Source organism: Alexandromys fortis, unplaced genomic scaffold (genome assembly GCF_014885135.2).
Source record: "Alexandromys fortis isolate MF-2015 unplaced genomic scaffold, M_Fortis_MF-2015_v1.1 scaffold_317, whole genome shotgun sequence".
Lineage (NCBI taxonomy): Eukaryota > Metazoa > Chordata > Mammalia > Rodentia > Cricetidae > Alexandromys > Alexandromys fortis.
The window spans coordinates 920,754-943,513 of NW_026068201.1; the positions used below are offsets into that span (position 1 = coordinate 920,754).

A 22,760-nucleotide genomic window follows, 5' to 3' on the forward strand; every position below is an offset into this window, starting at 1 on the left:
TATATTATAAACATACTATTTATATATTATTCTTTTAGATGATATACACTCCCTTAAGGTCAAGTTAGAACCCTTGTTGAAGTTCAGTGATGAAAATATTTTGTTACCATGGCTGAGGCTCTGGGTACCATCTGCAGGTTGGAGTGGCTTGGGGTAGGCAAGGCACAAAATACCTTGACTCGGTTCTGAAACAGCATTTCCAACATAAAGTTTTAACATTTCTTGGAGCAGCTATTTATAGAAACACCTTAAGGTACTTGGAAGAAGCCTAAGTAACTCTGTACTTCCTCATCAGGCTAAAGGTTCTATGTTTCCTGGCAACTAGGGTCTGATGGAGAAATAGGCACTATGAGGTAAGGTGACTGAAAACTGGGTGACCGTAGGGGAGGGGCTGACATCACTAAGATATATCTTAAAGCTCCAAGATGACTGCAGAAGTATACTGTATCTTTCCTAAGCCAAATGACAAAGAAATGACAAAGTATACCATATTTCCAGCTTTTTCTTTTTCTTGGTTTTTCAGTTTGTTGCTTGCTAAAAGAAAAACTGGATCCCACTCCCTGCTACCTCCTGTCCCCACAAAGCCCCACGCCCCAGTTATTCACTGGGCTCTAGAGCCAGCTATGCCTCTTTTCTGGGCCCTGATGCTTTCATGTAGGCTTGCCCACATTACAGGGGTGCGATGCAGAAATAAGTTTTAAGGAGTCAGGCAGAAGGTATGCCTAAAGTCTAGTTATGAAAGCAATTGGTATACTTAATAGGCCCCAGACTCCAGCTTCTACTTAAAACCCTTGTTACCATGTCACCTGTTATAGAATATCCACAAAATAAAGGGAGAATTACACTTGTCTAACTCAGAAGACACACCCTCATCTCACAAACACCATGACAAAAAATCTGTTTATTATTTTTCAAAACAAAACAGAAAATCTGGGTAAATATTCAAATTTCTATTGCGGTGGAAAGGTAAATTGGTACAGCTGATCTGAACTATTTCCCAGGTTGTTCAGTCTGTACCATGGATAGACTCTGGGCTGTGAAATATAGCGGGGCTTAAAGGCCAATTGCATCAAGACAGTCATCAGAAGAGCTGCAGGCCAGCTTTGAGCCCATGCAATTGTCCCTGGTTCCAGAGAAGGCCCTCCAAGTTGCCGCTGCTGCTGCCGCTGCTGCTGCTGCTGCTGCTAGAGTTGCTACTGCCTCCACAACAACTTAGGCTCAAAGTGCTGCAGAAAAAAATGGGGAGTCAGTCAGGGAAAGGAGTGGCTCTAAACTCTGGAGGAGCTAAGGGAACTTGACTTGTATGTGCCTGTGGGAAAGGCCAACTTCCTGCCTGTCTTTATAGAGATAGGAGCTACTCTTGACAGATGATTTCAGGTGAGAACCAGGGGTGGCTCTTCTCCCTGCCCATGAAAGGAAGGAATGAGATTAGAACTTCTCAAGTGAAGCATTACACAGAATTGCAGTACAGAAACTATGTTAAATCTCATGTATTGCTCGAGGTTAAGGGATAGAGGTCCCACCTCAGCTCCAGGAGGATAACAGAGTGGCTGGCTGCCTCGGTAGAGCCTCTTTCCAAGGTCCTAGAGCTTAGGACCCAAAGGACATTCGGGTGGATCCCTCTCACATCTAATAGCGAGTTAAGGGGCTCAATATGAGGCTTGGGATATAGAGTTAATGTGACCCAACCCTGCTCCATATTTTAAGACTGCATGAGGTACACAACTATCCTCTGTCTCCCTAACCTCACAAACACTCTGAGTTCCTGCTTCCTGTAGATCAAAGGTCCTTCCAGCTAGATGAGGTGCCATTTAGTTGATAGCACTCAGGCAGATCTATAGTTACAGTGGATGAATGAAAAAATAAAATTATTCCCTGGCAATGCTGAAGCATGCATAAGCAGCCCATATATGGTGGTTCTGTTGAACTTGTCCATATTGGCTTTCATGATGATGACGATGACTGACCAGGTCTCTTCCTCAAGAGGGCACAATATCCTTACTACAGATGATTGTGAGCCACCATGTGGTTGCTGGGAATTGAACTCAGGACCTTTGGAAGACCAGGCAGTGCTCTTAACCAGTGAGCCATCTTTCTAGTACTATAGTTATAATACTATAGCTGAAAAAAAAAAAACCTTAGAAATAAGTCCCACCCCTTTCCATCACCCACAACTTTACAAAGAAACTAAGGTCCAGAGTTGAATAAGAAAGAATCTACTCAAAGTCACAAAGCCAAATCAAGGGTAAAGCTGAGCAAAGTAAGGGTTGGCATTTCATATACCAACTACTAATGGAAGAGGGCTACAAAGATGGGCCAAGTCAACAGCTCTATATGCCCTGGCACTCACTAAGCCAAGCTTTCCTAGGGCCAGGTTAGTTGGCGGAGAAAGGGGCCTCTTATAATGGAATCCCACTTCCAATTGGCTTCCCCAGCTACCTCCTCTATTCATCTGCTTCTGGGGCAATTAGATTTTAGAGTCCTCCCCCAGAATGCCCAAGTGAAGGGGAGTTCAAGTCATCTCCTAGGGAATAAGCAAGCAGAACAGGAATGGACTCTCAATTCCAATGGCCCATAGACAAATGCATATAGAGAAGCACTTGTATACAAACTGGACTCAACCTGGAAGTGGCATCAAATCATGTGTGACTACTCCACTGGTTCCCTATACTAGGGAAAAGAAATAGGAATACTAACAAGGGCAAAACTACTGACTCATCCGACCCACTTTTGTTTCCTCTTCATCCATCAGAGGCACTCAAAGGGCTGAGAAAGCCCACTGCCACAGGTACTCACCTACTCCTGGACTTTGGGTCTTCTAGCCGCTGCTCGAGTACAGGTTGGTCCAAAAGATACATGGTGTCGTAATTATCCAACAAAAGTTCTGTTGGGTCGTCAGTCTGACCTGGCATTCGGCCTATAGGGAATGCACCCCATCGCACATCTTCTGTATAACAAAGAAAAGTGGCAAGAGTAAGCTTGGGAAAAGTCAAAACTATACTGACTCCATCTTAATTAGAAAGGCAGTCATTAAAAAAAAAAGAAGTAACAATAAATGCTGGTAAAGATATGGAAAGGGAACTCTCATATGCTGCTGATGGGAATGTAAATTAGTCGAGCCACTGTGGGAGTCAGGATAATGGTTTCTCAAAACAAAAAAAATAAACCAACAATAACAACAACAAAAACCCAGAGTACCGTATTTACCCAAAAGATTTCAAAAATCAATGTATCACAGAGATGTTTGCACATCAGTGTCTATTACAGCATTATTCACAATAGCCAAACCATGGAACCAACCTAGGTGTTCAAGAACAGAGGAGTGAATGAAGGAAAGGCAACAGATAAATATCAAGGGTTTTTTTCAGCTCTAAAGAAAATGAATGCTATGGCAGGAAACCATATTAAGTAAGCCAATCTCAGAAAGACAAATACCAGGCCTTCTCTTATTTGTGCTATCTATCTTACATACATGCATAAAATCATGTACTGCACATCTCACATTAAAGTACACATTTTAACTGTCTAGGGAAGCGAGGCGAACTAATGAGAGAGGAATGTAAAATGATAGGAAGGTATGATGGCAAATATCTTTAACATATAATGTATGCTTTCATGAAAACTTAGACTAATTTTAAAATATCAAATAAAAATATTTACAGAAAAAAAGTGGGCTGATGAGCTGGTTTTCCTACTGGTAGACAGGCGCACCCCCATCTACCTACCTAGCCCTATTAGCTTTCTACATGTCCCAGGCTCTGTCCTCACTGTTAGCAGCACTTCTCAAGAATACTCTATGCATCTTAGCATTCCACCACCTTGGCACTTTATAACTCTTACCCTATGTGCTTACATTATCTACACATACACACAGCTACAGACACTTTTCACCGCATAAGCAAAGACATCCTCAGATATGGCTGTATCAATGCATTAATTAGTGGAAATCTCAGAATTCTCACAGCATGTCCTGTCCATACCCACCAATACTGATCACAATTGTTTATACAGCTATACCCCCATGATGTGTTTGAATGCCGTATCCTTTCTTAGTGGCCTTGCCCAAAGATATATATATATATATATATACACACACACACACACACACACACACACACATCCTTAAGGGTGGATACTATTTCTGAGGTTAGAACAATCTCTCTATTTGCACATCTCCCTAATCCTGGCCCTGATAAAAACTTGTATCTGTCCTCATAATCTTTTATCACCCAATACAGATACCATCACACACAAGGCTCACTACCATTGGTTCTAGCAGGCATGAGCTGGCCATTCCCATCACTAACATTCCCAAACATATGTATATTATTCCCATATATCTTTAGCCTGACATCCTTGTACATGTCCTCTAAGTTAGAGCACAGAGCCGATTCTAAATGGCTCTCACTGCCTAGTCATAAACCCCTCTGCAGGCTCCCACCTTCCCTCACAGACACTTTCTGGATCTCATGTGTCTCAGCTGATCTTGCTTCCTCTTCAGAAAACACATACAACACTATGACCTATTTGAGATTCTCTTCACCTCCCCTATTTTTCTCTTCCACCCACATCTAACCCCACCCTACCCCACAGACACAACTGTTCCGGTGCCAATTCCTCTCCCTTTTGCTATTTACAAATCCCCAACCTCTCAGCTTTCCTTGCCCTAAGAGGTTTTTCTGTTCTATTTCACAATTTACCTATCAAATGTCACACAGACATGGACAGAGACAGACAGACAGACACACTGCTCACTCACTCCTGGCACTCCCACTCGAGTTTTTATACCACAACCCTTCCATACCTGTCTTCATAGGGCAAAGGCTACAGATCTTCCCACGAGCTCATTCAATTCTTGATTCTATCTTACTCCTCACTGGGCTCAGCTGCTTTCCTTCCTTCTCCAGGCTTTGGCACACAGACCACGCCCCTGCCTCTGGTTTCCATGTGCATGCAGATATGTACCACCCCATATTGATTGTTCTATTTGCTCCATGTCTGTTTCCATTAAGGCTCCTCCTCAAACTAAATGAAGTCATTCAAAAAACTACCCTCAGAGAAAAGGACCCATGCACCTCACTCTCCATCACCAAGCCTCCCCTGCATCCTCTCTGGGCTTCAATCTCATGGACTTGGATGAACACCTAACATCTGAACCACTCTCTATTTTCTTTTGATCTTGTCTCCAGTTTTTCTGACTTAATACCCCAGGTTCCAATACACACAGCAAAAACTAGTTACCACCAGTCAGTCTCTATGTGTACATAGAAAGCACTCTTAGTGTACACAAAAGCATGTGCCCTAATACATACACGGCCCTGGTCTATCACATTCTTTTCCTCTTACTGCCCAGGTAAGATCACATGCAGGTACTTACTTAAATGTGCTACTTATGTGAAGCCACTTGCCATCCATGTATCTGGGTGCCTAAGGCTTGTCACACACTATCTACATCCTGTCCCTTTCTCATCTATTCTCTGGGGGGAAGGAAGGCCTCAAGAGACAGCCAGCAGAGCACAATGGCATCAAACTATAATTCTACCTGCTCAGGAGGCTGAAAAGGGGATTACTTGAACCCACAGGAACAACAGCAGTATAGGCAGCATAGTGAAACCTCCATCTCAAAGAGTTACAGCTGAGGATAGTGGACATGCACTCAGAAGGCTAAGGCTACAGGATCTCAAGTCTAGGGTTACATTGTGATACTGAATCTTAAGAGAGATGGGAAGAGAGGCAGAGGGAAACTGAAAACAGAAGAAGGGCCAATGAAGAATCGAGGCAATCGATAAAGAAGAAAGGAAGTGGATTTAAGGGCTACTTACCAGAGCTTAGTTGCCATGCTGAACCCTGCAAAGCTTCCCTTTTCCAGGACATGACCCTAGTATTCTCAAAATCGTAGGATTCCTTCATGAGAGAGAAAGCCCCCATCTCCATTCTGTCTTCATCGTCATCGTCGTCTTCGTCATCATCATCATCATCGTCGTCGTCGTCTTCATCCTCATCCATTTCCTCTTCTTCCTCTATCAAGTCATAACTTTCCTCTACATCTTCCTCCATCTGATCTTGAAAGACCTTTTGCTCCTGTTCCTCATCCTCATCCTGCTCCACCTCATTCTCCTGCTGCTCCTCCTCCTCTTTCTCCTTTTCGTCCCCTTGCTTGGCATCCTTAAGGCTGCCTTGCTCCTTCTGTTGAGTATTTTCTTCAGACTCACAGTTGGCACCAGATGGTTTTGGGTCCTGATGTAAGGTATCCAATGTGTATGGACTTTTCCCAGCTGAAGAGGAACCTACACTTGTCTTTGCCACACCATTCTCTCCATTCTGAGTATAAATGGAACAGACACGCAGCAGCTTCTCCTGCTCCCCATCGGGCAAGACCTGTCCCATGGCGTTGAAGACTCTAAGCAAACGGAGGGATGGAGTAGGAAAAGGTCAAGGTCTCAAGTCAGTTCATAGCCCAGCACTCTGGGGTTTGAACTTATTCTCTTAACTTCAATACCTGCCTCTGAAGGGCAGCACAATAGGGCAGAGAGAATGCAAAACAGGAACATGTATGCTAGCTCAGTTCTCTGGCACATCTGTACGCTTTGCTTCTATCCTCATTAAAATGAAGACAATAGCAGAATCTAACTTCTAGGGTTCTTGGGAGGAGGAAATAAAGCTCACCTAGAATGCCTGGCTGAGTGTCTAGCACACGGCGACAGGCAATGAGTGACAGCTACTAGTCTGCACTCAAACACTACATAAATATAAACTAGCCTAAATGGGCATATGGGACTGGAAATCAGAATGGGAGAACAGTCTCTCCTTTGGGCCTAGCTGAGGATTCTATCCTGAGGGCCAAGGATATGGTGGGAGTGTGCTGGGTTTCTTCTGCATGGAACACAATGTGTGATTCCTTATGGGAGCAGCTACAGCCCAGCCTGGAATGGAGGAAAAGAAAGAAAACAGCAGCAGTTGACGAGACAAAGCGAATGTGGAAGGGAGGCCTGATGAGCACTGTTAATTGACTGCGTGCTATAGGAGCTAAGGGGAAGCAGAAAGTTCAAGGAGGGAGCAGAGACCGGGGAGGGCTTCATGTAGGTGAGGCCCAGGTAGCCCAGGGACAAGAGGGAGCACACTGCCTGTGGCCAGAGTAGCCTGGCGGGAGGGCAAGGCCCGGGCTGGGGAGCTGTGGGAAGAAAAGAAGGCTGGGAAGGGAAGTGTGTGCATCATGGGGCAGGCCATCTGCCAACTCTGAGGACAGGTCAAAGTCCCCGTTTCTGAAGATCACCATGCTAACCACATGGAGGGAGGATGGCCAGGGCGGGGAGCCTAGAGGCAGGAAGACCAGGGAGGCACCTGTTTTCACAACTCAAAACAGTTGGGTAGGGAGGACCTCAGGCACTGTTGGTAGACATGGCAGGGAGGAAGCTGTAAAGGACAAACACACAAAGAGCACGGCTTGGTGACCAACGGGAAGGGTCCAACAGAGGAGAATTCAACAAGATGATACTGTGCACATAACAGACGGTGCTAACAACAAAACCACTAACAGATACGGAGCTGCTGGGGAGGATGAAGGTGAGCACAGCTCACAGAGCCTGGCCCCTAAGAGGTGGCCGGCACTGTGGGACACACAGCAGGATGGAGGGATGGGGCACGTCCTTCTCGAAGTGTAGAATGTGAACTAGGCATGTTTTGCAGAGAGAGCACAAGCAGCGCATGCAGACTGGTCGCAAATGACTGGCCACTGGTCTCTGGGGACAGAGCTGGGATCTACTGACTGGACTGGGAGTCCCTGTTGGCAGAACTCATCTCATATTCCAAGAGGACACTCGTTGATATCGAGCTGATGGCCCAGCTGAGGGAAGCTCCTGGATGCCTACGGCTTTATGTGAGGAAAAGGCAGGAAGAAAGCCTACCCTCTCTCTCACTGGGGTCCATTAGTGTGATTAATAATAAATGTCCTCAGGCACTTGACGTTGGCAAGATGCCTTGTCCCTGCTGCTTATTACCCGTCCCCTGTGCCCAGCTTCTAGCCGGCCCATTAGGTGCTGTACTGATATAAATCATCAAATGCATCTCTTTCCTGACAGCCTGGGACTGAGGTCATGGGCTTAGGCTGGTAGAAAGAAAGTGGAGTTTAGACCCACAGAACTCAGGTCCCGATTCTCATCTCATTATCCAAAAAACACTGTGATTTTAAGGTACTGCAATCCTTAGTCCCTAGATACCCTATCTGTGAAAATGTATTATACTTCCACCTCCCAAGACTACTGTGTCAAATTAAAGGAAATAGCCTACTGAAAAAAGAAACGGGATGCCTAATACTTAATTATCTGTGGTATCTTTTATATTTTCTCTGGAAAAAAAAAAAAAACAAAAACAGAGGTCTGTATTCACATAGTAACAGGTTTTCTGCCATAGCTCAATCTATGTGGAACATTAAAGAAAACCTCAGACATAAGGACAGGCTACAGGGGGTTTGGGCCCTAACTGTAGCATACCTAGGCACAACCCCTCTATTTCCCACTCTGTATAATGGGTGATTTGATGCAAATTCATTGATTATCTGAGAAAGGTAGGATCTGTGCACAAGGAATCGTACCCAGGTGAGCCGCTGTTACTGCTGGCATGTGTCGCATCCCTCTGATATGCTTGGGTTGGGAGAAGATCTCTGTGGTCCAGACTTCTCCAAGACCAGCAGCTTCCACTCTGCAGGCACTTAGGATTGGAAAGTACCTTGAAGGCCATCTAATCAAACCTCTCCATTCTGCTCTTTTCACTCCCTCCCCCACGTACAAACACATCTTACATTCCTTCTACACTTTTCAGAACTTCCTTGATTTTTTTCTTTTGGAAACGCACAGTGCTTCCTTTGATGCTCTAGCCTGACTCCTCCATAAACTGCTAGCTTGTTTCCCCATTTCTATTCACATCAGTCCTATTCCAGAGCTCACACATCTGGCAGCGTGGCTGTACAGCTTGGTCCCATCTCCTGAAGCTCCTGCCTTGGCTGAATTTGTCTGTAAGGCCACATTTTTAGTTTATAAATATGATTGTAGCCCAGATGCCACTAAGGGTTCAAGAAAGACTTTTGGATCAAATAGATGGATGAGGAAACTAACGCAGTCTTGGCATCCAGTCTTCCACTTCACTCATTTCTCACACACTGGGTCATGTCCTACCAATATAAGCACTGCTGCTAAGGAAACGGCAGAGGATATTTCACTGAGTTCAATGGCATTTACTAAAGTCTGCCTGGTGACTGGATTTGTGTAATACGCTGGAGTACAGAGAGCTAATGCAGAGCTCTTGCCCTTGCAAAGCTTAGTCTAGGAGAGGGAGGAAGGAGACACAGGGGGGCGGGGTAGACACGGCAACATAAATCTCAAATTTGGAAAATATTTAGGAGTCAACAAAGGTTAGACTGTGCTACCACCAAGTGAGATCTGCAACAATAAAGGATCTGCTCTCGCACTGGACTGCCCATTCAAAGGCAGATGTTGAACATACAGTTGGATAGAGGAAACTGAACTGTGGAGGAAAAGGAGATGTGAGCTGAGAAGTTTCTATGGACAGGAAATAAACACTGGCATTTCCAGGAGGGTATGGCATTCAGCATTAACGTAGCAGACATAGAAATTAATGAGGAGACCTGGTTTAGATAATTAGGTCAAGGCAGCTTTGGGACCGAGTACCAACAAAACCGCAGCAGGTTAAGGAGGAAAAGAGGAGAAAATCAAGATGCTGCGTGAAAACCACTTTTGAGAGATAGGAGAAAAAAGTGCCAAGCTGATAATAAGCAAACAAAAATATGCATGGTCAAAGCAGATACTGCTTGTATTATTACTCCTTTAACATGGAAAAAAAAAAAACTCAGACACATTCATAAAGGGTAAGAACCAGCTAAGCAAAAGAGAAACTGCAGTGGGGCCCCAACAATGCTGGCCTCCGAAGCACAGACAGAAGAATGGGTTTTGATGCAGTGCAAGGCCACCTCAAACTGAGATTGGTGGTGTTGACTTTAGAGACAGACCAGCTCAAGAGGACTCAACATCAGGTTGAGGGAGACCTGGTACATGCCTTCATGTACTGAAGGAAGCTAGGGTGAAATGCAAGGACTAGAGGTCAATGGGATGTGTTTAAAACAGTCCAAGACTGGAGCCCAAGAGGTCAGTAACAAATGCGTAAACATAGAACTGAAGCCTGGTGGGAGACTAGAAAGTGTAAAGCTACATTGGCAGCAATGAGCAGTGCTGTGTTTTTCTCAGGGCAAACTGGACTAGCTACCCAGGCTGAGGGGAAGGAAGAAACAGAGCTGGGAAATGAATCCCAGCCTGGGAGTCTGTAAGTCAGACACTGCCAAAGGATCACAAGAACAGAAGGTGCCAAAGAGAAGTGATGTGATTAACTACAGACAAGGCTGAGGAAGCAAAATAAAGGAAAGAAATAAAGGGATGGCGGTTGGGACCCAGGTAAAAGCAGTGTCACGGGATAGGAGGGTGAAAATGAAAGGACAAGACATGGTCACCAAGTAGAATGCTGGGATGTCAGCTTTCGGAGGAAGAAAGCTCGGAATAATGGAAATGTGCTGCTGTGTACAGTACAGAATGAAAATCTCCGGAGTTGAGGAAATGTGGGACAAATGGGTCACTCGAATGACAAATACTGCTCTAGAAAGCAGGAAGAGAATCAGGGACTAAAGGCTTTCAGGAGAATGAGGGAAGTAGCTTAGGGCCAGGAAGTGACAGAAAAGAGGGAAAGGCAAACAACCACAAATATTTACAGGAATCAAAACAACACTCCAACTGAGCACACAACTTAGAGAGAACTGAATAAAGGGACTCACAAGAGATATGGTTACCATGACAGGTAGGTCCAGAAACACAAATATAACTGGATGTCAGGTTAAACCTTCATTCTGCTAAGAAAGCATTGGGGATTGTTGTGTAACTATCAATGGTATACTTTAGGAAGCACATAGAGGAGATAGCACTGGGCTTCGAGCCAGAAGACCTGGGTTCAATAATAAACACCAGTTACCATTTACTGTGCACTTACTCTGTGCAGGCCACTATGCTAAGCATTCTCACACCAGACTCAGTTTAGCCAAGTCTTAAAAGGAATGACCATAGGAAGCAGCACCCTACCCCTCCCCTTTCCAGACTCAGTTCTCCAATCTGTTACTGGAAGGAATGGGATACCAGGATAGAATTCTCCAAAGGAGCCTTCCAACTCTGCCAGTCTAATGCTGTGAGGCCCCGAGGCTTCCAGGGCCATACCCTATTACCAGAGGGAACTAAGACTTACAGCTGAAGGAGTTGGGGACTGGCCCAGCAAGGTGAGCCCAAGCAGGACTCGACCACCTGGGGCCAATCAAGGGAGGCAGAACAGTTGAACAGCCTCCAGCTCTTTCTTGCTTCCCACTGGCTTGCAGAAAACTTCCGGGCATTCCGTCCTGAAAGAAAACAGAGGCTTAAGATAAGATAAAGAGTCAGGTGAGTCCTCCACCCAATCTTTGACCTCAAAATTCAGGATCAATCCCTCATCACCCCCCCCCCACCCCCTCAAATCTCCACCCTGTATTTTCCAACTGTGCAAAGCATCCAGAGCGCCCAATTTACTTGGCTCTAAGAAGAGAAAGGAAGAGGGAGATCTATTTGTTCACTACTCCCCACAGGACTCTCTTGAGCAACTTTAAACCTTTAACAAGGGAGCTGTCCACAAGCGGAGACCACTGGCATATGCTTCTGCTTGAGATGCCTGGGCCCTGGGAAGAGGGCTAGTTTTCCTCACCAATCTTGGTGTTGGCCACGATCAGTTCAACAGTCCATCTAAGGATGTAGGTAGACCGGATCCCAGTGCTCCCCAAGGTAGACAACTCAAAGAACATCCTCTCCAGCAGGGCCTGTGTGAAGGTCTGGGAGTGCAGGCCCCTGAGCAGTGGCTGCCAGAACTGAGAGAATGGCTTTGGCACCAAGACGTCACTCAAGTTGATGTTTTCTGGTTTGTGAGGGATACCCGTTGATGATGGGAAGGGCAATGGGGTCAAGAGCAAAAGAATGAGAGAGCACCAAAAGCAAGCCAGCAAGAGGGGGAGAAGAAAAAATGCAAACCAAAGAGAAAGAACAGACATACCCAAGTCCCAACAACAAGAATTGCCATTGCAGAGCAAGAGGAAAGGAAAGCAGAGCAGGGAAAAAGAAACCAGTTAGTATCTGGTAAACAACTGATACAAAAGCAAATACAAAAGAAAAAGAGCTCTGATTCTGACTTCAGCTTTGTCGATAACTCACTGTGTGAATTTGGTTCAGTAACTTCCCCTTTCTGGACCTCAGTCTGACCATCTGTAACATGAGGATGTTGGACTAGATGACCTCTCAAGGCCCTTCCAATGCTGCTGTTCTAGCTCTCTAGCTAGTGGCTAAATCATATTTAACAAGGCACAACAACAGTGTTAAGAAACCGCCGCCCTACCCATCCCTACCCACCTTGACCAATTCAAGGCCACCTAAAGAAAGTCCCACTACTACGCATCAGCAGGACTGTCTATTCTGTTCAGCCAAAGGGCTGAAGTTTCAGTCCCGTCCCACCCCACACTCCAGCCCACTTCTGGAGTTCCCACACAAGAAACACAGAACCCTAAGAGTCCTGTGGACATCCGGGACCCTACCTTCATACTCTATCTGCAAAGCTGCCAATTGCTCGAAAGTGGGGATAAGGAAGCCTTCGTCCAGAAAAGCATCCAGCACAGCATCCCTAAAGCAAACAGACAGTAATTTAAAGGGCACGGTTGCACACGCCTACAATCCTAGCTACTCAGGTGACACAGGAGGCCAAGGCAAAAGCATCCTCAAGTTCAGAACCACCCTGGGTAACATAACAAACCTCAGTCTAAGGAAGAAAAAGGTGTCCTTTCCAAATATACTGCATTGATTCACTGGCTATTTAAAACAGAAATATGAGTTTGTACCATTGTCTGGGGCTCATTGGTACAAGACTTAGCACAGTGTGCGTAAGGGCCAGGGCCTGATTCCCAGCACAAAGAAGAAAGACAAAATAAAAAACAAAACAAAAAAAGCACACACTAAAATGCAAGCTGACAGAAGACTCACCCATTCCTGCAACACTTCCAAAACAGCTAATGTCTCTGGTTCAAATGGCCAGAGTCAGTGGGAGGGACTAAGTAGGTGACAATAGCTATTAGGCTTCAGGTTCCTGGGGGAGGAGCTGAGCCAGAGTCTGGAATTAGTGGGCTTTAAACACTCATGGACCAAGCACATGGTGATGTGATGTCTATAAATGAGAGCAGTGGTGACTGAACAACTCAAATAACAGAAGAAAAGTCTTAGGCTGACAGAAAAAAAATAAATGCCTAGGTTAGAGCTCAGTTCCTACAATATTTTTCTTTCTCCTGCCCCTTTCTCTGTCCTCTACACATTCCCTTCTTGCTACCTTCTTTTAGATCCTAGAAGTTGAAATGTTAGGTATTCAATTGCTAGTCCAAATATGATTCAGGACTTCGTACGAGAACCCAGATCAAAGTTAGAGGGGTTGAAAACTTCACCAATAGGGGAGATTTCTCAGCTTCATCTAGCTCAAATTTAAATCATCAACAGTGAATTCTCTACAGCTACTGGCTTGCTAACAACCTCTCCTAGCTGACTAGGTCTAAAGGAGTCAATAAGCTTTCATGATGTCCTAGTATCTAGAGGGCCGACAACATAGTCAGTTCCTTCTATCCATCAGACCAAGTTTGAGATAATAATTGTCCTTCCAATCATCCCTCATCTCCTCAAATAAGTAGCTTAGAACTTAAAACAGCCACCAGCTGTCTGCTCAGCACAAAAGGGCAGATACTACTATGTAGGGCACAGGGGTAGTTCTTCCCAGCTGCTGGAGAAGCTATTCCTCAAACTTTTGCTGAAGGGTAGAGTCAAGAAGTCTAGCATGGGCAAATTATAGTAAAATGCCAAATTTTACTATAATTAATTAAATAATTAAATGTGTGGGGTGCACACATTTAATCTGAGCACTCAGAAAGCACAGGCAGGTAAATCTCTGAGTTCCAAGACAGCCTGGTCTACATAGTACATTTGAGGCCTGCCAGAGCTATATAGGGAGACCCTGTCTCAAAAAACAAAACAAACAAAAATCCATGACAGCACCATCACCTTTGGAACTAATCTTCTGGAAATAAAGACAAGATAACAAGAGTAATCCCAGCTTACATGACAAGCTTCCATCCAAACTCACCTATAACAGATCTAGTATAGATTCTTTTCAACTCTGCGTCTTAGGTATCTTTTAACTTTCCTTCACTGTAGGGCCAGCATTTACCTCCATAGTTTTTTGTTTCATCTTTTCTTTCCCTTTTGGCACTGGAGATATCAAGGCCAAGGTTTTGTGCACACTAGGCAACTGCTCTACCACTGAACCACATCACACTCCCAGCCTGCCTCCTGTGCACACTAGGCAACTGCTCTACCACTGAACCACATCACACTCCCAGCCTGCCTCCACAGGTTGCTGTTGGTAGTGAGTCCTTCAAAGCCCTTTCAAATTGAATTAGGCAGAATAAACAAGAGCAACATTTTTGCCTACTCAGCTTGAATTGTGGGCAGGGAGACACACCACAGCCATACCGAGTGGGAGAGGAGGGAACTTAGTCTCTAGCAGCCACACCCTAAGAAAGCTCTGCCTTTGTCTGCCTAGGCATGACTAGGTAGCAAGGTGTTAGTTGCCAGGAAAGGCACTCCTAACTCTGGCTGTTCTAGTAACTACAACAGGCAACTTGGTAGCTAGCAGGGTTAGAGGCACACCATACAGAAGACATAGTCACCATAAAAGGGAGGAAGATTTCCTCTAGGATTTCCTACAACAGAGATCAGCTAGCTAGAATATGACACCTGCTTTCCCTTTCTGGTACTAAGAATTGAATTCAGGGCATTGCATATACTAGGCAACCATAATACCGCTGAGCTATAATATTCCCAGGCACCTTTCTTTTTCCCCACTCAACTATTATTTTGAGATAGGGTCTAATAAGTTGCAGACTGGCTTTGAACTTATTCTATAGCACAGGCTGTGAATTTGCAATCTGCCTACCTCAACCTCCCAAATAGCTGGGATTGCAAGTCTACATCACCAGGTATGGTTTGGAAATCAATTTCAATGAGGCTTTCGTCCTCTACCCTAGAGAGCAGGTAACCCAGAGTTACCAAGTTACAAACCTGTTCTCCCATGTAATGCTTTTGATTTCTTCCAGGATACATTGTACACACGGAGAAAGGTTGTTCCACACCTTAACAGCCTGAGGTAAATGCCTGTATTTCTCCAGCACCTGATAGCAAAAGGAGTCAATCAGAAGTGTGACCCTGCCAAGCAACCCACCCCAAATTCCTTTAGGATCCCTTCCCATAGTACCTCAGCATTGCCCTTAAGGGAACAGGACAAAGCACACAAGATGGGCCCGCAACTCCTTTATTGGCCCAGCAACTAAAAAAGACTAGATTTTCTTCTTTTCCCACTCTCCCCCTCCCAATCCTGTGGCTCCCAATAATCAGATACTCTGATACTAGGTGTCACATGGAAGGATATGGTTTGAGGTAAGCTGAGATTTTTGAGCCAAAGGGTAAGGAACATATGGGAGAAATGAGTTATGGGAGCAAGGGAATTGTTGAGACCCAAAGTTCTTATCCTACTTCAGTTATTAATTATGTATATAACTCTGACTCTGTCCCGTTCCTCATCCAAGGTTTCAACCTGTCTGTAAAAAAGGGAGAATGAACTAAATGATTTCTGAGCCTTTCTATAAAAACTACCTTAAGTCTCATCTGATGGAGGGAAGCTCATTTGCCTCACCTGCTGGTCATCTTGAGAATCACAAGGCTCTACAACTAGCCCATTCCCAGTTCTCTACACCAGAGGAGACAGTCCATCACCATCACTATGGGTTTGCCTCCTTCCATCACTTCACAGGACCAGACTCTGCTCTCCTCGTTCCTAGTCCCACCCCTCCAAACAGTACCTTCATGCTTTGCCAATTTTCTTCTAAATTCTGAGAAGCTCCCTCATGCTCTGCCACTTTCAAATTCTTTCTCAAGATTCCTCTCTCAGGTAGCTGGCAAGAGGGAAGAAATGCCTGTGGCAGGTAACAGCATACTGCACCAAGGACACTTACCTTAAACTGCTCCTCTTCATATGATACCAGCAATTCCCGTGCTTTTTCTGAAAACAGCATGGAAAAACGGTAGGGAAGGAAGCCCAGCCTCCCATTCCCTCTGTGAATCTGAGCCTCTTGTATCTCATTTCTTATGCTATAAACTGAGAACTAAAATTCCTTCCCCACTTACTTCACATAACTCAAGAAAAATCATGGGGCAAACGCAATAACCACTACATCACGGAACTATCCCAGTGAGATAGTTTCTTTCCAACAGTCAGTTTCTATACTGGGACTCGCTAGATCCCACAGAAACGATCCATTAGGGAAACAAGCAGTTCTGAGCCCAAGCTGAGTGTCCTTTGCCCACATGAATACCTACCGTACAGCTCTTTATATCTTGGACTGGGTTCTGGAGGAGAATCTGCCTCTTTCTTGTCTTTATCGTTCACATTGTCCTCAACAGGCAGCTCTTCATCTTTGTCATCCTCCTGAGGCTCTGGCTCTGGCTCTGCTTCTGCTTCTACTTCTACTACAACATCAACAATAGTTTCACCTTCCACTTCTTGGTGTTCTTCTGGCTCTATCTGGTCGTCTTCCAACTCCCAGGTCTCTTTCAGGGTATCCTCCAGTTGACGGCTCCAGTACGTCTTCTGGAGCCAATTCAGGACAAAGTAGCAACCTAGGAGAGGTGGGTGAATGGGGCAGAAATGTCATAGGACCAACTATGGGCAAGTAACTAGCAGGCTCCTAGCTTTCTGGGCTTCTGCTCTCATTTTGCATGTATAAATGGGAAAGTCTAAGGAAAAGACGTCTCCAGGGCTTAACTCCCAAGTAGCCACATAGAGCGTCTCTTGAGCCTGGTCTTTGTATTCTCCTGCTCACTAGTATCTTTCCCAGGAGAAAAAACCACTACTACTGACCTTAGACATGGGTAACAAATAAAATAAGGGGTGGTAAATGGGAGACCTGAAGCCTAGCTACACCAGCTACTTAACATTCCCTTAGCCAAATTGCTTTCCTCTTCCAGATCTCGGTTTCCTGATTACAAGGAAGAGCCCAAATCAGGGAGTTTTCATCAAGATAAAAAGAATGCCGAGTTCATGACACTATGGTTTACACCTCTCAACCCACCCCTTCAGACTACTTCCACCTAAATAACAAAATTTAAGAAGAAAACATACCCTATAATTAAAATATCAAAAAGGACCATAACAGTGGGGCTAAAGAGATGACTCATCAGCTAACAGCAATTGTACCTACAGAGAACCCAGGTTCAGATCCCAATGCCTAGAGCAAGTGGTTTATGACTGCCTATAACCCTAGTTTCAGAAGCCCCCAAAACCTCTCCTGGCCTCTACAAGTACACACAGATAAATAGTAAATACACACTCATGTATATAAATAAAAATAACAGAAATTTAAAAACAGGACCAGAACAGTACACTGTTAAGTCATATTGAACACAACGTAATACTAATCCTGATTTCATTTTTCATACATTTTCATATATGGCTTTTTCCATATGAAAATACTACATATTGTGATCATCAAGCTTTGGAAAGCCCCTTATACTGTAGCCAAAATGAGTCTATAACTTATTTCACCCAAGTTCTGGTCCTGACACCAGGTACAATCCTCCTCTCTGTGTCCCTTCCCCAAAAGCCACCCAGCCCAGACCCAGGAGCTTAACTGTGCTAGGTATCACACCCAGTGACATTCACCTCTGCGGCAGTCGTTTATATGGGGCATTTTCTTGTGGGTCAACTTGTGGCGAAGTTCAACAATCCAGTCTGGAATGTTCACCTGATTTAGGAGTAGAGGATGAGTTTAATTAGAAATGAGAAAATAATGAAGCTTGCAGAAACTCAGGGATGAATCACCCTGACCATCCATCCCCAGTGATTAAAATACAGGGTTCCTGATTATATTTTACTGCTCATTGGAAGTAGTGTTAAATAAGAAAAGGCAACTATCTCCACCCATTCTCCAGTAAGAGATTTCTATGAAAGAGCATTAGTAATTACCTTCTTGGCTTCTCTTTGCCCTTTCCTTCTTCTTAGGTATCTTTATCCTTCTCTGCCTCCCACAAGAGCTCCAGGAAGTTTTTTCACGGTTGAGAACACACCCACCCTCAAAGCCCCTACACAACTAACATACTCACTCAAGCCAGAAATATCTGGCATTTTCTTGCTGCTTGGCTGAGCTGTTTCTTTCCTCAGACAGCTAGCTCCCGGAGGGCAGTCATTTTGACTACTACCCTCTTTTGTGTCCCTACCCAGAGGTATAGTCGGGCTCCTCACTTTCACTGGGCGACTGCAGACAAGACAAGCAGAGCTTGCCAAGCCCACTGAAATGCAAGTTATGAGAACCATGGGAACAATCTGCTTCTTTAAAACTGTAAAACTGGACATTCAATCATCAAGTCAAACTCTTTCTGTTAAGGACTCCGACAGCACAAGACATAATCCTAAGAGTCAACAAATGGGATTGCATGACACTTAAAAGTGTCTGCATATCAAAGAAAATAACAAAACATAGAGATAGCACAACTTAGAAAATGGGAGAAAATCTTTGCCAAGTATATATCATATAGGCAGTAATAGCTATAAAGAATCTCCAAAATTAAACAATAAAATATTGTACAATCAATAAATATACTGACTAACATACACTTCTCAAAGAAATGTGCATGGTCAATAAATATTTGAAATACTGTTCAAGAGCCTTAGGTCTTAAGAAAAGATAATTTTTTTTCAAGATTTGATCTCAACCCAGTCAGAATTGCTATCATTAAGAAAACAAGCAACCGGTTGGTGGTGGCACACACACCATTAATCACAGCACTCAGGAGGCAGAGGCAGGCGGATCTCTGTGAATTTGAGGCCAGCCTTGGTCTACGAGAGCTAATTCCAGGACAGGCTCCAAAGCCACAGAGAAACCCTGTCTCAAAATTAAAAAAGAAAAAACAAAAACAAAAACAAAAATCAAAAAACAAAAAAAAAGAAAGAAAAAGAACCAAGCAACAGTAAATGCTGGTGAGATGTGGGAAAAAGAGTACCCTTATTCACTGCTGGCAAGAGTGTAAACTGGTATGGCCATTACAGAGGTTCCTAAACAACCAAAATTAAAATTATCATATGATCCACCTACACCACTCCTGGATATATAGCCAGGGATTCTAAGGCAAAATACCACAGAAATACTTACGCATCCACATTTACTGCTACCTTGATTCACAATTGCTGCAATATATAATGAGCCCATAGGTCTATCAACATGTACATGAAGACAACATGAAGCATTTACAGAATGAAATTTTACTCAGTTGTAAAGTATGATATCGTCAGAAAAATAGATGGAATCGGAGATCAGGATGTGAAGCAAACAAAATAAGCCAAACTCAGAAAGTAAACCAGTTCATAGATTTTCTCATATGCAGAATCTAAATTTAAATTTACAGATGTGCATGTATATGTTTAGGAGGTGAATATAGAAAGCAGACTGTGGGGGAGGGAGGAAGGGCCTAATGAGAGGGACAAAGGAAACAATGGAATGTGACATGCAAGCAAATGGAAGGACGATTTGAGAGAGGAACCAATAAACAAAGTATAACCATATGTGTATGAATGCTGCAACAGAACACACGCTTTCATGTGGTAACAGCTCAAAACCTGAAAGCTAAGGGTCTGATGCTCCTCGTGGGTCTGTCTACCTGGCAGTGATGAGATTAATCTGCTTACATGTTACACCATGACCCAGTCAAGACACCCTCCTACAAAAAGAGGATGTGCAATGCCATTTTATCACACATACCTCCTGAGCCAGGTACTTGAGGGGGAGGTTAGAACATTTGGTCTTCCTCTCTGAGATAAGATTCACAAACCTGGGATGGGAAAGAAATAAGTGGTGGAGTATAAAAACCTGTTTCACTCAAAATTCCTTGTAAAGTTACTGATATCTTGTATTTCTACAATCTTCTTACTGACTGGCCTGTTCTTACGATTGGTGTCAGCCCAACATTGACTGGGGACTATGCTGTGTACTGAAACAATACAGATAAATAAGATACTGTTCTGGTCTTGGCAAACTTGGTCTGGAATAATCGTGACATACGATAGAACACAATATGCTATAGATATCAGAACAAATGACTACATCACATGGGGAACAGATAAATGACAGAAACAGAGGACAAAGGGGAAGACATCAAGACAGAGAGTGGAAATATATAAGGCTTTGAAGTATGAGAAAACTTCAGCGGCAACCCTTCCCCCCAAAATGTATGAAATTCTCAGAACCACTATGATTCAGTTCAATTGGAAGCTCCCAGCCTGTGTCTTTTCTTCCACAATTCAGCAACCGTTCAGCTTTCAGAGGGGAGAGAAAAGGAAAAGTAGTTCAAGGAGCCCAGCCCAGTCCCCTCTGTAGGTATGGTGGTGATGGTATGGTAAGATGGTTGGACAATCCACAATAAATTACAGCAATGAACCACTGAGCTGGGAACAATGGCAACTAGGGAGGCAGAGGCAAGAGGATCACCTTGGAGTAGGAAGCCAGCCTCAGTTACAAAGTGAGCTGTAGACCAATAGAAGCTACATGATGAAACCCTGCCCAAAGAAAGGAATTGGTGAAAAGTTAAGAGACTAAGTTAATAGGGAAGGGGAAACCCAGATTGTCAAAGCTGGGTTGGATCTAAATACTCCACATGTTCTGAATGTCACGCTCCCTCACAGCCCTACACTTGGTTCTGAAAACTCCACATGGTCTGAATTTCACATCCCCTCACCGACCAATACATATTTCAGAAAGGGGAGGGGGGAAGGGGGAGGGGAAAAGGAGAGAGAAGGCTTTCTGGAAAGGAAGAAAAGATGGTGTGGGCAAGGCATAGTTGTGAACAAGGCAGAGTCATGACCGAGATAAACAATCACAAGGTGATTCACACACAAAGACCTACCTAGGGCTTTTGTTCAGGTAGCACCTGAAGCCAAGCCTTGTTCATCCAGGTTTACCCATCTCCAGTTCCCAAAGCCACCCCCCAGTATTCCCCCATGCAGGTCTTACCTGACCAATGCCATGCCATAGAGCAGTCTAAGTTCATCGGTGCCCAAGCCACCAGCTACATCCATGAGCTTACAGCGTACCAGGTCAGCAGTAGAAGCCACTGCCAGGGGCAGGTCGTTGCCTAACCTAAAGGGCCACAGTCCAGCACCATCATAAAAGTCCTTACGCTGTCCCACCCGCGTCGCTGCGCTCTACTCCCAATACACACTGAGGAAGTGCATGGGAATACAAAACACCGTGGGAAAGACAGGGCAAAATCGCTGAGATCCAACAGTAATAAAGAAGTGAGACGCTGGCTGGGATACACGGAACGTATGAGCTACTACAGTTAGCAGCAGTGGTGTGGACACTGTTCGTTCTCTCCCCCTCCCCAAACTATTTAGCTAGAGAGCTCGCAAATCACGATCACATCCCCGCCCCAAACTGAAGTGAGCAGCCACCTCCAGCCCGCGTCCAATCCAAAGAGCCACAGTCCAATCCCTAACTAGAATCAGAAAGCCACCCTAGCATGTCTAACTACTTCCCTTTAGTCCTGGGCTCAGGTCCCCTCTGTTTGGCAAGTAAAGCTTAAACCTCACCGGTCCAAAAACGTTAAGGGGACATACACCCTAGTTTTCATCCACGAGGTGAGTACGAGAACTTGGCTGCAACCCGCCCCCTCTCCTCCTCCCCCAGGCACTTGGGAGGGAGGCACCAGAAGGCAACTTCGGGGAAGGCTGTCGCGGGAACTCCGGAAAGGAAGGAGTGAGGCACCCCCAGCACCCAGGTCAGAGGACTGACCCCGCCGCCGCCTTACCTGCTCCGCCACACCGTAATACGGTTCAGCGCGTACTGCTGCAATTTCTGATCATCGCAGAACAGATAAACCGTCACTTGATCCCATTCAGCCCGGCTCAGCCAGGAGACCACGATGCTCTCGGGACAAGGCGGCGGCTGAGGCTGTTTCTCTTTGAAGTCGTTCCCGTCCCACGAACGCCACACGCAGTCCATCCCTGGGGGGGATCCAAGACCAGGTTCAGTCCTGGAACCCCACCAGACCTGAAAAGCGCCCGTGTACCGCGCGCTTCCGCAGCTTTCCCGATAACGTGCGACCCTCGTTTCAAACGGCGGCCACCTCACCAGCCAATTGGAGAGCGCGACGCCGACGCAAGCCCGCCTCTCAGCGGCAGGGTGCCCAATTGGAACGTGGGGCATGCGTCCCACGTGCAGGATTACGCCCGCACTCGCCGCCGGAAGTGTTCTCTCCACAAAGCCGCCTTACCCGAACCACTAGCTTTCAGCTTCTAGGTTCTGCTAGTTTCCTGGCTGTTTCGCGTCTTCTGTCCCTTACAGGAACCAGTGTGTCCGGACTGCCAAGAGGAAAAAAAAAATACTTTGCGCCCCTTGGCGGTCAACGGAGGAATTGTGCTTAATTCCTGTACTTTCCCGATAATATGCTTTAAGTTATTTAAAAAGTTCCTAATCCGATAGATTACTGTGGACACTGAAGAGCAGCTACAGAAAAAATAACATATATTTAGGTAAAATTGAGTAGAACTAGATCTGT

The 22,760-nt window shown here is 45.0% G+C and overlaps 1 protein-coding gene across 6 annotated transcripts; it reads right to left on the minus strand.

The window, feature by feature from the left end:
- Positions 1-886: 886 nt before the first annotated feature.
- Las1l (LAS1 like ribosome biogenesis factor) lies at positions 887-22,334 on the minus strand. 6 transcript variants are annotated; one of them, XM_050129923.1, is made up of 14 exons: positions 22,011-22,328; positions 21,215-21,340; positions 19,967-20,036; positions 17,875-17,956; positions 16,533-16,832; positions 16,169-16,215; positions 15,219-15,328; positions 12,659-12,744; positions 12,282-12,332; positions 11,782-11,988; positions 11,296-11,443; positions 5,823-6,400; positions 2,797-2,944; positions 887-1,226 (listed from the first exon to the last, which is right to left on the minus strand). In XM_050129923.1, exons 1-14 carry the CDS (start codon positions 22,202-22,204, stop codon positions 1,082-1,084), a joined length of 2,292 nt encoding a protein of 763 aa, XP_049985880.1. In that variant the 5' UTR covers positions 22,205-22,328; the 3' UTR covers positions 887-1,081. The 6 variants fall into 6 exon arrangements, with proteins under 6 accessions (XP_049985880.1, XP_049985879.1, XP_049985884.1 ...); XM_050129922.1 differs by having other exon boundaries at positions 2,797-2,947; positions 22,011-22,326; XM_050129927.1 differs by lacking the exon at positions 12,282-12,332 and having other exon boundaries at positions 22,011-22,326.
- Between the last annotated feature and the right edge of the window lie 426 nt (positions 22,335-22,760).